Genomic DNA, 14,839 nt, shown 5'->3' on the forward strand with positions numbered 1-14,839 from the left:
CTTTCATTTCATGTTAAATCCGTTTGAACAATCAATCACACAACAGCTCTTTCCATTTTAGACGTGTTTTTGCGGCATTCAAACTGAACACTAACGCTGCCACGCGGTTTCTTTTGCTACTCGGTGGGTGTGAGCACTTCCGAGTGACTTCCGCCTGCGGTGACGTCATGCGCATACACTTTGCAGTACGAGGAGCGAATAAAAAAAATCAGAAGGTGAGGATCTGGGGGTATTTTACACTTTAACAGCAACTAGTAGCACATCGATTTGCAGTCTTTGTAAAGACGAACTTTTAAGAGGTGGGAATAGCTCACGGGACTGTGCGAAATAGCGCGCATAATACGAAAAAACAGTGAATGATTTGGGAGTTAATAGCGTGGGCAGTTTTGCGTACTGAATACAGCTTGTGATGCACGGGGTGATGAGGGGCTGCTGTCACAACGAAGCAGAAGTGACGCTGTTGTCAGTGGGAGAAACATTGTGGGGTATTTTAAACATTCACCACTTTAGTATCCTCGTTACATACTGAGGGACAGAGCATCAGAGCACGTCGAGGTATTGCATAGTTGTACAAATTTTTCCGCTGTTATGTAAATCGTGCTTCATAATAATAAAACTTAAAAACTGCTGACATAGGCCAAAACCCGCAAGACACCCAACCTAACTTCATTACTAAAAAAGAAATTACAAAGCAACCACCAAAAACAATTCTTTAATTCAACCACAAAAGAAACCATTTCCCATCCACCGACATATTTAACACCGGCAAGCACCACTTGAAACAACGCTCCAAATCACGCAGGTGTCACTAATGTGTTAATGTGAAACAGCAGGAAGAGTCTTTCAATCAAAGAAACTGACCAGTCAAAGCAAAAGAAGAACTGAAGTATTTAGCCAAGAGCAGGAGCATTTCAGTTTTAAAGTAGTCTGTAAACCCTGAAGTGGCTTAGAGCCACTCACCCTGCCTGTCCTGCACAGAATAACAGAAGTTCCACTTCACAGTGCAGACGGTCCTAGTCCATCTGCTCTGGCCTCGTTCAGGCAAATCACAGCAGTATCAACCTTTAAACTAAGTCCGATTTTATGAGGTAAAGAATTTCCTAAGGGAACGCTGTCTGCATACAAAGGGGTCACTGCCATTTACCAGGATGACATGCTGTGTGTTGGGTCTCTGGCACAGGCTATTGGCAGGAGAGGGGGCCAGCGTGGAGTACAGAATACAACATGACACAAACAGCAGGCGGAAACGAAAACTTGCTGTGATTAATTGGGTTAACATTTACACACTGATCCCAGGTCAGTGCAGTATGTATCACACAGCCGCACAGTCATCATAGTCCAGTTCAGTGTCGTTCTCTGTCTCAGCCTGGATGGGATCCCCCCCGGGGGTGTCATCCTCTGTCACCTGGACTGGGGAGCTCCTCCCTTTGGGGTACGCTTGGGGGTAGAAGGCACAGGGGGTGAAATGTAGAAAATTCACAAGACGAAGGGTAATCACACAAATTGCTTGAGACCCAGCCTCGTACTGAAAGCATATTTCTTGCTCTGGGATTAAACCATGCAGGGTAAGTCAAAGTCTTGCGCCCTCTTCTGGCTGAAATGGGCTATGCACCCAACCAGGCTCCTGACCACGGAAAGTAATTACAAGATGGATGGATGGTGTGGTGCTCGCCCGGACAGAAAACACGGATCCGGAGATGCAAGCAACAGCCGGCTTTAATGGCTGGATCGGGGCGAAGGTACAGACAGGTATAAGCAATAAGCAGGGTTGATGGTCGAAAGCGAGGGTCAGTAGTCAGGGAATCAGTCCTACGGGGAAGCACGGGACACGACCACACAGGGAAGCGGGGACGTGAGGTGCCGATCTCGGCAGGGAAAGCAGGTCAGGTACGGGAAAGGAAAGGAAAAAGGGTAAGGAGAACACACTAGGCAGACTGAATTGGCGTGGGAAATAGGGCAGACGAAAGACACAGAATTGCTCGGTATGGCTCAAAGTCATTTAGCTCAATTCTTCGTAATGTGTAGCGGCTTCTCGGTCTCTATTGAAAGTCCGCTAATCAGCTGTAATGCTGCGCACCCGGTGGGTCCCGCCTGCGTGGGCGTGACAGATGGTCATATGGTTTGCTTTTTTTACCTGACAACTTCAGTCTCCAGTAAACATTAAAAGCAGCAAACGATCCCAGCAGAACTGTGATCTCTACTATCTGCACAATGTTGAGAATCCCTTTGAAGACACACAGACACACACATGCAAAATATCAGTGTCATTGTAGGAGTTACTGACATGAATACATTTAAAATGTGTACCATGTGTATGTATGTATGTATGTATGTATGTTAATACACATATTATAGCTGACATGTAGGCGTGGTCTGAGCATACCCACTGTTACATCCCGTCCACATTGTTTAACCACATCCCCTGTTTGTGACGGCAGAAAGAGGCCGTTAGTTATTTCATATTCATTGGAACTGACAGATGTGTGCACTTTCTTTTGACCAAATTCCTGTTTTTACTGCATGCTACATACATCCTGCATATGAGCATGTGCTTTGACATAATGAGCAGTATGATCATTAACTGTTTAACCTGTCTGCAGTCGCAGAGGTGAAGGACGTGTATGAGAGATGGACCCACCTGACGCCAGCAGCCGAATCGGACTGCTGAGAACGTCTCCCGTGACACAGGGACCGGCCGGTGACGCGTGGCAGTGATACTCTCCTGAATCCGCCGCGCCGATGTTGTACACGGTGAGGTACGAGACCCCCCAGGCCGGGCTGGGCTGAAGCCACATGAGGCTGTACTTGTCTTTGTCCTCCAGAGGGGTACAGAGGCCACCATCTTGTTTGCACCACGTCACTGTGGCCGGATTCTCAAACGCAGCTCGACAGGACATGATCAGCGGGGCGTCGGCTGACCGGCTCCACCAGCAGTCTTCAGACACAAACGTATATTTACATTTTTGACCTGTCAAAGATAATGTTTCCTTCAGCAGCTAAGTCAGCTAAGTACATGTCACACCACTCTTTCACATGGGGCCTTGGAGGGCGAGGGGAGCTGTGCAGGTCCTGGGTCGGCTGCTTCGGCTGCCCACAGCTGGACTGCGCAGCTCCCTTCCCCTCTATTTTAACTCCACTTTAGACACTGAGGGCTTGGGGGGGCGGTGGGGGAGGACCGCAGCTCTGGCTGGGGTGTCTTTTCCCCATATGCTCCCCCATATTGTAACGACACCTTAGTTCACACACATGTTCACCATCAATGATCAAGGTGGATGAGGGGCAGACGGGGTGGGGTAGGGGGTCCTGGGTGTGGCGGAGGCGGCAGGCGCTGGCAGGTTGGCTCGGGGGGGATGACTGCATCTGTGGGGTGCTGCCGGCCTCAGGCGGGTTGCCCGCTTGCCTTCGATCTGGGGGGGTCCATCATCTGGGGCTGTCCACTGGGCAATTCCGGGGCATCTGTTGCCGGGCCTCAAAGACGATCAGGTGCGACTGGGAGTGTGTGTCTGAGTGTGTGTATGTGTGTATGCATGGTTCTGTACACTGTATACTGCTGTCTGCATGTTTGTCCTGGAACGGGGGAGCACGTGGATGATGGGGTGGTGCGGGGGCGGTAGTGAGGGGATTTGGGGGAGGGAGGGTGCGCCCGGTGCCTCCCCCCTCTGCCTCCCCCCTCTGCCTCCTTGGGCGGACGCGAAGCCCTCCGGTGGCGGGGGGCCCGGGTGCCTGCCCGCTGTGTGGCGACTGGGTCCATGATCGCTCGGGGCTCTCCTGGCTGTCTGGGGGGCTCCGGGGCGGTGGCTTTGTGGTCTCGCACACTCATTGGGAATCATTTCATATTAACCTGCACACTAATACATACACTCACAACACACAAACATACACACATGCGCACACACACACACGTACATATGCACACGCACACACATACACACACACACACACACACACACACACACATACAAGATAGCCCAGGGCTTTCTTGCCCTATTTTATCCCTCTCTCCTCTTCTTGTCTGTGTGTGTGATACCCAATGGCAGTCAAGGTGCTGCTGTCTAGCCTGTAGAGGTCTGTGTGTCCCTCCATGGATATGCCTCCCCTGACCATCACTGACCCACCACCAAACCGGTCATGCTGAACAATGTTACATGCAGCATAACGTTCTCCATGACTTTTCAGACCCTTTCACATCTGTCACATGTTCTCAGTGTGAACCTGCTCTCCTCTGTGAAAAGCACAGGGTGCCAGTAGCAGATCTGCCAATTCTGGTATTCTATGGCAAATGCCAATCGAGGTCCACAGTGCCGGGCAGTGAGCACAGGGTTCACTAGAGGACGTCGGGCCCTCAAGCCACCCTCATGAAGTCTGTTTCTGATTGTTTGGTCAGAGACATTCACACCAGTGGCCTGCTGGAGGTCATTTTGTAGGGCTCTGGCAGTGCTCCTCCTGTTCCTGCTTGCACAAAGGAGCGGGTACTGGTCCTGCTGATGGGTTAAGGACCTTCTATGGCCCTGTCCAGCTCTCCTAGAGTAACTGCCTGTCTCCTGGAATCACCTCCATGCCCTTGAGACTGTGCTGGGAGACACAGCAAACCTTCTGGCAATTGGCATGTATTGATGCGCCATCCTGGAGGAGCTGGACTGTGCTGTGCAACCTCTGTAGGGTGCAGGTATCACCTCATGCTACCAGTAGTGACACTGACTGTAGCCAAATGCAAAACTAGTGAAAAAACAGTCAGAAAAGATGAGGAGGGAAAAATGTCAGTGGCCTCCACCTGTTAAACCAAACCACTCCTGTTTTGGGGGTCGTCTCATTGCTGCCCCTCTAGTGCACCTGTTGTTAATTTCATTAACACCAAAGCAGCTGAAACCGATTAACAACCCCCTCTGCTACTTAACTGACCATGTCAATATCCCAGAAGTTTGACTTAATGCTTTACTCTGATTAAAAAGTGTTCCTTTAATGTTTTTGAGCAGTGTATATAAGCAAAGAACAAACCGATACGTATCATTAAAATGTCAGAATTAAGTAGGTGGTGTAATTGAAAGAAATTTGGATTGCTGAAAATGCGCAGCATTTTTTGTGCCCCGTTGTTTGTTGCCATACATGTTGCAAAAACGAAGCGAAATTTTGCTTTGCGTTAGATCCTAAAAATATAGCCAACCGTGTTACATTGCTGTGTACACAGTCATTATCATCATGTTTCCATGCTGAGCAGGACCAAATACACCAAGATAAATTCAATGTACCTGATGAATGAAGTTGATTCTGCTTCAGTCTGGTTGGAGTATGAAGCTGTGAATCCAGCACAGCGACAAGCTCACTCCGTGGGCCGTATGCAGGCAGCACTGAAAAATAATATTCATCGTTTTAGTGTCCTGACATGATCTAAAACGCATAGAAAACAGGGAGCTGAGGGATTTCTGTCTTACCTGTAACAGTGATGTTAATGCAATGGCCGACAGGGGGCGCACTTCCAGAAACATCACACCTGTACAGACCAGCATCTTCCATGGATATATGTTTAAAAACCAGCCGTGAGGTGCTGATGTCTGGATCTGTTTTGTCTCTTTTCCATTCTATTTTAATCTTGTCTGTCTCTGTGACAGTCATGCAGTAGAGCGTGGTTTTCATTTTACACCATGTAAGTGTTGGTGTCCCTCCACAGTGCTTCACTGGACAGTTCAGTGTCACTCCGGACTTTTCCACAGCCAATATCACCGTGTTCCATCGTTTCAGAATCTCCACAGCACACTGGTTAACATTTTCTAAAAGTAGAAGGTACCGAATAATCAGCTGGTCCCTCTGTTGACCAGAGACCACAGCCATGTGTTCAGCGCGGTAATTTACTCTGTTTTACATGGACGTAAATGTCCTCACTCTGGCTCGTGCACAGGCAGTACAAGTTAGCAGCATGAAAAATCAGAGCAGGGTCAGAACGCCATAGAAATACTTCAGAAATATTTCACTTCATTACCCATCTGAAGGTACATTACATGTGCAGGCGCAAATATCACTTTTCACAAATAGCTTGAACATTTGTTTCATGTTGTAAAATATTTAATCAAGTTTAAGCAGTGTTTAATCAATTATCAGTATCATTAATATTATTATTATTGTTATTATTGTTTTATTTTTTATTTTAGGATATTTTTCTTATGTTACAAACAACGATAAGGGGTTAATCTCACCCCATTTGGAGATTCTTATTTTCAATAGAGATTTCTTATTTTTAATATGCAGGAAAAGAGCAGTTTGTATGAAAAGCCTGTTTTACCCGTGACAGAGACATTAATGAAATGACTGACAGCAGTCACATTTCCATAAACACCACACCTGTACAGACCAGCATCTCCCATGGACACACGTGTGAAAATCAGTTCTGAGGTGATGATACTTGGCTCAGTTTCATTGTTTTTCCATTGTATTTTAATGTTGTCTGTTGGATTTACAGTAATGCAGTGTGTAAGATTCCAGATTTTACACCATGTAACTGCTGGTCTCCATCCACAGTGTTTTATTGGACAGTGCAGTGTCACTGGTGAGTTTTCTCCAGCTGATGTATTGGTATGTCGTGGTACTCGAACCTCCACAGTACAAACATCATCAGATCCTGAAAGGAGGTTTTAGTTTGATTAGTTTTAATTATCCATCTATTCAGAATCTCCATGCCACACAAACACTTGCTAAAACAGAACAAAAACAAGTTTATATCCTTACCCTATCTAAACTAGTAAATATTGTCTTACCTCTCCGAGATAATAGACAGATCACTGTCTGAAATTATCTTTCACATTATATTTTTTTGTTCCGACAGCTTAATGAAAACTATAAACACTTGCACTAACATCCTTAAAAATGTTAAGGTTTTCTTTTCAAATTGTTCCATTATCATAGTATAGTATAACATAATATTTATTATTTAACATATTTACACATTGTACCTTCAAATTGATCTGTTGAATTTACAATAAAGCATAGTATTATGAGCAAATATACACTTACTGCACAGCTAAATAACTTTAAACATAATTTCCTTTTGCTGCCTAAGACATTTGCACAGTGCATGCAGATATTCTCACCTTCAAGTCGATTTGTTAGGACCAGAATTAACAATCCAATCATTCCCTTCATAACTGCAATAATTTTGATTATGGCTATTTTCTGAAGGTCAGGGTGTCTGTGAATCTGCTTCTCAGATCTCTTGTCCTCACTAAGACCTTTCAGGAGGTTGTTAGCTGTATATAATCAGAAACAGGAAACAGAGACAGTGGTGTTTGTGTGTCTGCATCCCTGACACACTGTAAGGTGTGTACTCTCTCTCTCCTACACTCTGTCACCAATGCTGAATTAGCATTCACTTTAGTTTTCATTTAAAATATATAGTATGTATTTTATTACAGGGCCTCTGCAATATAATTGTGTATATACATACTCATTACAATATTTTGACCTTTCTAGTTTTGTGTCTATGGGTGTTTAAAAATGAAGAAAGAAAAACAAAACTCAGGGCAAATTATACAAAAATAAATAACAAGTAAATGTCAATCTAATGGACAACATGTAACCAACCACAGTGAGGCTGACTGAAGGAACTCTGTTACTAACGGAAACCGATACCCAACCCCCCTCCCCCCATAAAGGTGCGGTTTTATTTCAGCTCCTTATTGTTCAGTGATGTTTTCTCACCGTTTAGTTTCTGTCTGACCTTTAAAGTTAATAACTCACAGTTAATATAAGACGTATTAGCTTGATTCAGATCTTTTTTCCTTTTGCAATATCTTGCAGTTCCTTTAGAGTAATACAGAGTCACAAAAAGAAGCATATAAGTAATTTAAGAATAGTGTGTGTGCAGGGGGCAGCAGCAGATCAGTGTGTGTGTCTCAGTTTGAGGCCGTGTGACTTCCTCTTTCTTAGAAATCAGCGTAAGAACAGGAGTGAGTGACTGTGCCTTTAAGCCTCTCTGCCTCGCTCCTGTGAGCCTCTTCCACCAGGGTCAATGCGATGCTGCTGTTTCTGTGTACTTGCCTTTGGTTTCTGTTACTGACACGTTTTAGCTCCTATAGCTGTTATAATAACTTTGTGCTGGTGACTGCGAGTGAGGCTTCACACTGTTGAATTGCTCTTTATTATTGTTTTCTAATTGCTGTTTGTGGTCATATGATTCTTACTGCGCTATGTTTGTATTTTGTAAATTAGTGCTGGTGTTCTACAATGCGATATATCCACTTAAGGAAATTCCTCTGTCACCCCCCTGAGGTTTACCAGAATTTTACATTGCGCCTTCAAAATCTGTTTTGTATTAATTGGCCATTCTGAACAATATCCCAGAAGCCTTTGCTGCCGACTTTCTTTCACCAACTAGCTGAGCCAATCACTTCTCCACAATACCCTGATATGATGACCAGGGCTGGTTACACACAGTATTTTAGGTCTGATTTCTGCCCAGTACCCTGATTTACTTGTGTGACGGATCTTCATTTTGTTTCCCTGTCATTTTTTTTTTTTTAAATCAAGCCTCGCTTGTTTTATGCAATTTTACATCCGAATAAGTGCACAAAAAGGTAGCATTTTATAAAAGTGTACAGGAAATTATGTCAATATTTCTTGTTTTGTTAAAACAATGTTTTTATTAAAAAGCTCAGAAGGAAAAGGGGTCCCATTCAGAAATGGCTGATAGTACAGCATCAGAAGCAGCTGCATCAGGATTCTGCCTCAGTCTGATAGTCTAGTCGAGTGCTGGTGATACACATGACTGCCAGCAGGGGGAGGTCATGCTCCTTGACAAAAAAAGCAGCACCCACAGATTACATACTGTAGCACGAAGAAAAAGAAAAGAAACAGGACACAAACAGCAAGGAGGAACCAAATCTGAATTAATCACAGCAAGTTAACATTTTCAAAACTGATCCCAGGCCAGTGTAGGTCCGATGGCCGCGTGTATGTATCACACAGTCGAACAGTCATCATAGTCCAGTTCAGTGTCGTTCTCTGTCTCAGCCTGGATGGGATCCCCCCTGGGGGTGTCATCTTCTGTCAGCTGGACTGGGGAGCTCCTCCCTTTGCGGTACGCTTGGGGGTAGAAGGCACAGGAATGTAGAAAATTCATAAGTAATCACATGAAATTCTTGAGATCCAGACTGAAAATCTGCTTCTTGCTCTGGGATTAAACCATACAGAGTGAGCCCCAGCCTGTCGCCCTCTGCTGGCTGGGCTGGGCTCTGCGCCCAATTCGGACTTTTAGCTCCAATTTTCCGCTGGCCAACAGTTTTTGGAGATCGCCGATAAAACCTGAGGCCCATCAGCTTTCGATCGCTATGTGTGAACAGTTCAAGATGTGACCCTTACGAGTCACCAATGCGCCAGTTATGTGGCGCCCTAAATATCTAGACCAGGGGTCTTCAACTCTGGACCTCGATTCCAAATCCAGGCTATGTTTTCAGTTCTCCCAGGTAGTTGTTTAATAATTACTGATTCTGATTGGTCAGAGGCTTCACACCTGACTGACAGGTAAAGGAAGGCTGGAAAACCAGCAGTGCTCGGACCTCGAGGACCATGAGTTGAATAACCCTGATCTAGACTTTGTTGGCGACTCCAATTCCTGCAGGTGCGGAACCACAGCCAATGAGAGCACAAGACACGGAGTTTGGTAAAATTCCTTTAGCCCCTTTAGAAAGGTGTTTAAAAGGTGTTAAGAAAGCGTAAAAAGTTCGGGGCACTTAGAAATTGCCTTGTTTCCGAAAGAAAAGCATTAAAAACAAAATCAGGTTAAACAGAAATATAATGTGGACATTGTTAATGTTGTAAATGACTATTGTAGCTGGAATTAGTTGAGTATCTGGAGCATCAGCAATTGTGTATTCGATTAAAGGCGTAAAATAGCCAGAAGCAAAGACCGAAGGTATGTGATACCGTTTCCTGAAAGTTCTCAATATACGAGGTGAATTTGTCAGGCGTTTGTAAATGCCGAGCATAAATGTTGTCATTTGATTGCCGTGTTTAACAGTTTGTGGCGCATTGAGAGTAGTTTTTTGATTTCCCGGTGTCATTCAAACGCGTGTTTTCGTGACAAAATGTAGTTTGGAGACCAGACGAACTCGTCTGAGATTCTTCCTGGTGAAAGATCTTGTGGTGTGTGACCCCCTGTCTTTGATCAGTCATGCAGTGTGTAAACCAGAACAACTTAAAGACTCCCGATTACGACAATTCGTGTAGCGTGAACAGTACAGCAATCTAACGACTTTGAATGTCATGTAGTGTGGAGTGTGGCTGGCTTAAGCAGTTAGAAGACGGATGGTTATATGGGTTATTTTTTTTTACCTGACAACTTCAGTCTCCAGTAAACATTAAAAGCAGCAAACGATCCCAGCAGAACTGTGATCTCTACTATCTGCACAATGTTGAGAATCCCTTTGAAGACACACAGACAAACACATGCAAAATATCAGTGTCATTGCAGGGGTTACTAACATGAATACATTTAAAATGTGTACCATGTGTATGTATGTATGTATGTATGTATGTATGTTAATACACATATTATAGCTGACATGTAGGCGTGGTCTGAGCATACCTACTGTAGGGGGACCTGTTACATCCTGTCCACATTGTTTAACCACATCCCCTGTTTGTGACGGCAGAAAGAGGCCGTTAGCTGTTTCATATTCATTAGAACTGACAGATATGTGCACTTTCTTTTGACCAAATTTTTGTTTTTGCTACATGCTACATACATCCTGCATATGAGCATGTGCTTGGACATAATGAGCAGTATGATCATTAACTGTTTAACCTGTCTGCAGTCGCAGAGGTGAAGGACGTGTATGAGAGATGGACCCACCTGACGCCAGCAGCCGAATCGGACTGCTGAGAACGTCTCCCGTGACACAGGGACCGGCCGGTGACGCGTGGCAGTGATACTCTCCTGAATCCGCCGCGCCGATGTTGTACACGGTGAGGTACGAGACCCCCCAGGCCGGGCTGGGCTGAAGCCACATGAGGCTGTACTTGTCTTTGTCCTCCAGAGGGGTACAGAGGCCACCATCTTGTTTGCACCACGTCACTGTGGCCGGATTCTCAAACGCAGCTCGACAGGACATGATCAGCGGGGCGTCGGCTGACCGGCTCCACCAGCAGTCTTCAGACACAAACGTATATTTACATTTTTGACCTGTCAAAGATAATGTTTCCCTCAGCAGCTAAGTCACTCTGATTTACAACCTCTCACATGGACAACACCAAATGCACTGTAATGATTAGCCTTGTCCTGTGGGTGGTGTGGTGTTTTTGCCCTTCAGCAGGTTGGCCTTGGGTTTGAGTATAATTATTGGCTGTCCTCTCTTGAGTTGCTGTTACATGGTTGATCCCCTAAGGTTGTTGTCATCTGTTAGAGCAGTGGTTGTCCTGTGACATCTTTCTTTCTCGACCAACTGATCTCACAGAACATGTTGCATTTCAGGATTATGCATTTTTATGCATATTCAGAAAATAATTTTGTGACCCCCTCCCATTTACTTTGTAACACCCTGTGGGGTCATGACTCTGTCTGCGAGCCACTGGGCCCTATTTCCCACCAGCGCAGCAACGCGCCACAACGTGGTTTGATAGTTTTGTACCAGCTCATTGCTCATTTTCACGCCATACAGGCACATCCTCAAAATAACAAATTTTGCGCCCGCCTTCTGCTCGTAGGAATGGTGTTTTTAAAATAATAAATGTCCTCACTCTGGCTCGTGCACAGGCAGTACAAGTTAGCAGCATGAAAAATCAGAGCAGGGTCAGAACGCCATAGAAATACTTCAGAAATATTTCACTTCATTACCCATCTGAAGGTACATTACATGTGCAGGCGCAAATATCACTTTTCACAAATAGCTTGAACATTTGTTTCATGTTGTAAAATATTTAATCAAGTTTAAGCAGTGTTTAATCAATTATCAGTATCACTAATATTATTATTACTGTTTTATTTTTTATTTTAGGATATTTTTCTTATGATACAAACAATGATAAGAGGCTCATCTCAATCCAATTAGAGATTCTTATTTTCAATAGAGATTTCTTATTTTTAATATGCAGGAAAAGAGCAGTTTGTATGAACAGTTTGTCTTACCTATGACAGAGACATTAATGGTATGACTGACAGAGGTCACATCTCCATAAACACCACACCTGTACAGACCAGCATCTCCCATGGACACACGTGTGAAAATCAGTTCTGAGGTGCTGATATTTGGCTCAGTTTCACTGTTTTTCCATTGTATTTTAATGTTGTCTGTTGCATTTACAGTAATGCAGTGTGTATTATTCCAGATTTTACACCATGTAACTGCTGGTCTCCATCCACAGTGTTTCACTGGGCAGCGCAGTGTCACTGGTGAGTTTTCTCCAGCTGATGTTATGGTGTTCCGTGGTACTCGAACCTCCACAGGACAAACATCATCAGATCCTGAAAGGAGGTTTTAGTTTGATTAGTTTTAATTATCCATCTATTCAGAATCTCCATGCCACACAAACACTTGCTAAAACAGAACAAAAACAAGTTTATATCCTTACCTTATCTAGACTAGTACATATTGTCTTACCTCTCCGAGATAATAGACAGATCACTGTCTGAAATTATCTTTCACATTATATTTTTTTGTTCCGACAGCTTAATGAAAACTATAAACACTTGCACTAACATCCTTAAAAATGTTAAGGTTTTCTTTTCAAATTGTTCCATTATCATAGTATAGTATAACATAATATTTATTATTTAACATATTTACACATTTTACCTTCAAGTTGATCTGTTGAATTTACAATAAAGCATAGTATTATGAGCAAATATACACTTACTGCACAACTAAATAACTTTAAACATAATTTCCTTTTGCTGCCTAAGACATTTGCACAGTGCATGCAGATATTCTCACCTTCAAGTCGATTTGTTAGGACCAGAATTAACAATCCAATCATTCCCTTCATAACTGCAATAATTTTGATTATGGCTATTTTCTGAAGGTCAGGGTGTCTGTGAATCTGCTTCTCAGATCTCTTGTCCTCACCAAGACCTTTCAGGAGGTTGTTAGCTGTATATAATCAGAAACAGGAAACAGAGACAGTGGTGTTTGTGTGTCTGCATCCCTGACACACTGTAAGGTGTGTACTCTTTCTCTCCCCCGCTCTGTCACTGTCACTGAATTCACATGCACTACCGCTGAATTACCATTTTACTTTTCATTTAAAATACACTAAAAATATTTTTTATAGTGACCCCCAAAATATAAACATCAAGTCTTTTATCAATGTATTATAATTTTTTGTACTTTTGCAGTTTTTACTATATGGGAGTGTGTAAGTGAAAAAAAATAAAGAACAAAATTACAAGTAAATGTCAATCTAACAGACAACATGTAACCAGCCACACCGAGGTTAGCTGAAGGAGCTCATATATAATGGAAACCAACACTCAGCCCCCAAACTTCACCACCCTCTATATGTCGCGGTTTAATTTGGGCATCCTGTTCTTCAGTGGTGTTTTCTCACCGTGCAGGTTCTGTATGACACAATATCTTATAAAGATACTTTAAGGTATTAGCTTGATTCTGATTTTTTTTTTCTTTTTGGAATATCTTGCATTTCCTTCAGAATGACACATAATCCCAGAAATAAGCATTTGGATATGTTAGTCTCCTGCAGGGGGCAGGAGCAGATCTGTGTCTTAGTGCATCTCAGTTTGAGGCTGTGTGACTTTTTCTTAGAATTCAGCATAAGAGCTGGAGTGAGTGACTGTGCCTTTAAGTCCGTCCCCCCCGCCAGTCAGTGCAGTGCTGTTATTTCTGCTTACCTGCCTCTGGTTTCTATTACTGACCCCCCAGAAATGGAATTGGAGAATTATTGCTACTGGCCAGCTGGGCTCGTTCATCGCCCCACATGCTCTTTCCCCCCTAGTAACTGGGCTATTGTTCAGTTTTTTTGGTACTAACCCTAAGTGACTCACCTCCTGCGAGTGGGTGAGCTTTATTTCCAGCCCTGCTGACACCTCTAACCTCCGTTAGCTGCCCTGATGACCATAAGCTGCAGGGTGCAGGTTCCAGAATGACTCTACAGCACTGTGCAAAAGTCTGAGGCAGTCAAAGAAAAAGATGTTTAAATGATCTTCCTGTTGGTGAAAAACTATGATATTCTGTCTGTCGAAGTGTGTCAGCTTAGCCATTTAAAAACTTCCCCTAAATATTTGCAGTAACTATCCGATATACCCATGCATTTTTTATTCGACAAATTCCTCGCCTTGTTTGGCTAATCAATACCTCATGAAGTTATTTGACTCATTATATTAATTAATTAACTGAGCTGGTGGTAAATTTTAACAAAGATATGAAATGGTTGGCGCACCCCTAAGAGGTCTGGGAGCTGAAGCAGTGTTCATCGAGTCATACAACAAGGTATAAGTAACTTTTTAGAGAACTAAAGCAATTCTTGCTAGTTTTTGTTGTTACTCTTAATTTGCATATGTTCTAATCTTTAATTGTTTTTTTGTTCTGAGCAAATATACACTTAATACCCAGATAAATAGCTGTCGACATTTTCTTTGACTGCCTGAAACCTTTGCACAGTACTGCACATGATTGAGCTCTGATTACTGTGTTTCAGACCAATGGTTGACATTTGTTTGTTGACATTTTTTTGTGCCCATAAGTTTTAGCCACCCTAACCCTATACTTGTTTGTTCTATACAGGGGTCATAGGGGTCTAGAGCCTGTCCCGGAATCTACTGGGCACCAAGTCATCACAGGGCACACACACACACACAATTTGGTATCTCCAATTCACCTTAGCATGTTTTTGGGCTGGGGGG

At 43.6% G+C, this 14,839-nt stretch overlaps 2 protein-coding genes and 1 long non-coding RNA gene across 5 annotated transcripts; 1 reads left to right on the plus strand and 2 right to left on the minus strand.

Annotated features, from left to right (window-relative positions):
• Positions 1-696: 696 nt before the first annotated feature.
• Positions 697-7,232, minus strand: LOC111858454 (uncharacterized). Its single transcript, XM_072698417.1, has 8 exons — positions 7,080-7,232; positions 6,334-6,610; positions 5,430-5,765; positions 5,247-5,345; positions 2,639-2,935; positions 2,384-2,422; positions 2,135-2,224; positions 697-1,437 (listed from the first exon to the last, which is right to left on the minus strand). The coding sequence occupies exons 2-8, from the start codon at positions 6,347-6,349 to the stop codon at positions 1,313-1,315; spliced, it is 1,002 nt and encodes a 333-aa protein (XP_072554518.1). The 5' UTR covers positions 6,350-6,610; positions 7,080-7,232; the 3' UTR covers positions 697-1,312.
• A 1,378-nt stretch (positions 7,233-8,610) lies between these two features.
• LOC140578211 (uncharacterized) lies at positions 8,611-13,047 on the minus strand. Of its 3 annotated transcripts, none has more exons than XM_072698421.1 (6): positions 12,915-13,047; positions 12,110-12,445; positions 10,838-11,134; positions 10,571-10,621; positions 10,318-10,407; positions 8,611-9,069 (listed from the first exon to the last, which is right to left on the minus strand). In XM_072698421.1, the coding sequence occupies exons 1-6, from the start codon at positions 12,964-12,966 to the stop codon at positions 8,945-8,947; spliced, it is 951 nt and encodes a 316-aa protein (XP_072554522.1). In that variant the 5' UTR covers positions 12,967-13,047; the 3' UTR covers positions 8,611-8,944. The 3 variants fall into 3 exon arrangements, with proteins under 3 accessions (XP_072554522.1, XP_072554521.1, XP_072554523.1); XM_072698420.1 differs by having other exon boundaries at positions 10,838-11,167; XM_072698422.1 differs by lacking the exon at positions 12,915-13,047 and having other exon boundaries at positions 10,838-11,167; positions 12,110-12,238.
• Positions 9,504-14,825, plus strand: LOC140578215 (uncharacterized). Its single transcript, XR_011982305.1, has 3 exons — positions 9,504-9,898; positions 10,800-12,373; positions 13,032-14,825. It is a non-coding gene; the product is annotated as an uncharacterized lncRNA (long non-coding RNA).
• Positions 14,826-14,839: the final 14 nt, after the last annotated feature.

This window comes from Paramormyrops kingsleyae, chromosome 1 (genome assembly GCF_048594095.1).
Source record: "Paramormyrops kingsleyae isolate MSU_618 chromosome 1, PKINGS_0.4, whole genome shotgun sequence".
In the NCBI taxonomy this organism is placed as follows: Eukaryota; Metazoa; Chordata; class Actinopteri; order Osteoglossiformes; family Mormyridae; genus Paramormyrops; species Paramormyrops kingsleyae.

Coding starts and splice junctions, on each gene's coding strand:
- LOC111858454 (XM_072698417.1), bottom strand. Junction 5,346..5,429: donor CATTAACATCACTGTTACAG/GTAAGACAGAAA, acceptor ATTATTTTTCAG/TGCTGCCTGCATACGGCCCA. Junction 2,936..5,246: donor GAATCAACTTCATTCATCAG/GTACATTGAATT, acceptor TTGTGTCTGAAG/ACTGCTGGTGGAGCCGGTCA.
- LOC140578211 (XM_072698420.1), bottom strand. CDS start 12,966: ATGAAGGGAATGATTGGATTGTTAATTCTGGTCCTAACAAATCGACTT. Junction 11,168..12,109: donor CATTAATGTCTCTGTCATAG/GTAAGACAAACT, acceptor TATCTTTGACAG/GTCAAAAATGTAAATATACG. Junction 9,070..10,317: donor CTGGAGACTGAAGTTGTCAG/GTAAAAAAAAAT, acceptor TCTACCCCCAAG/CGTACCGCAAAGGGAGGAGC.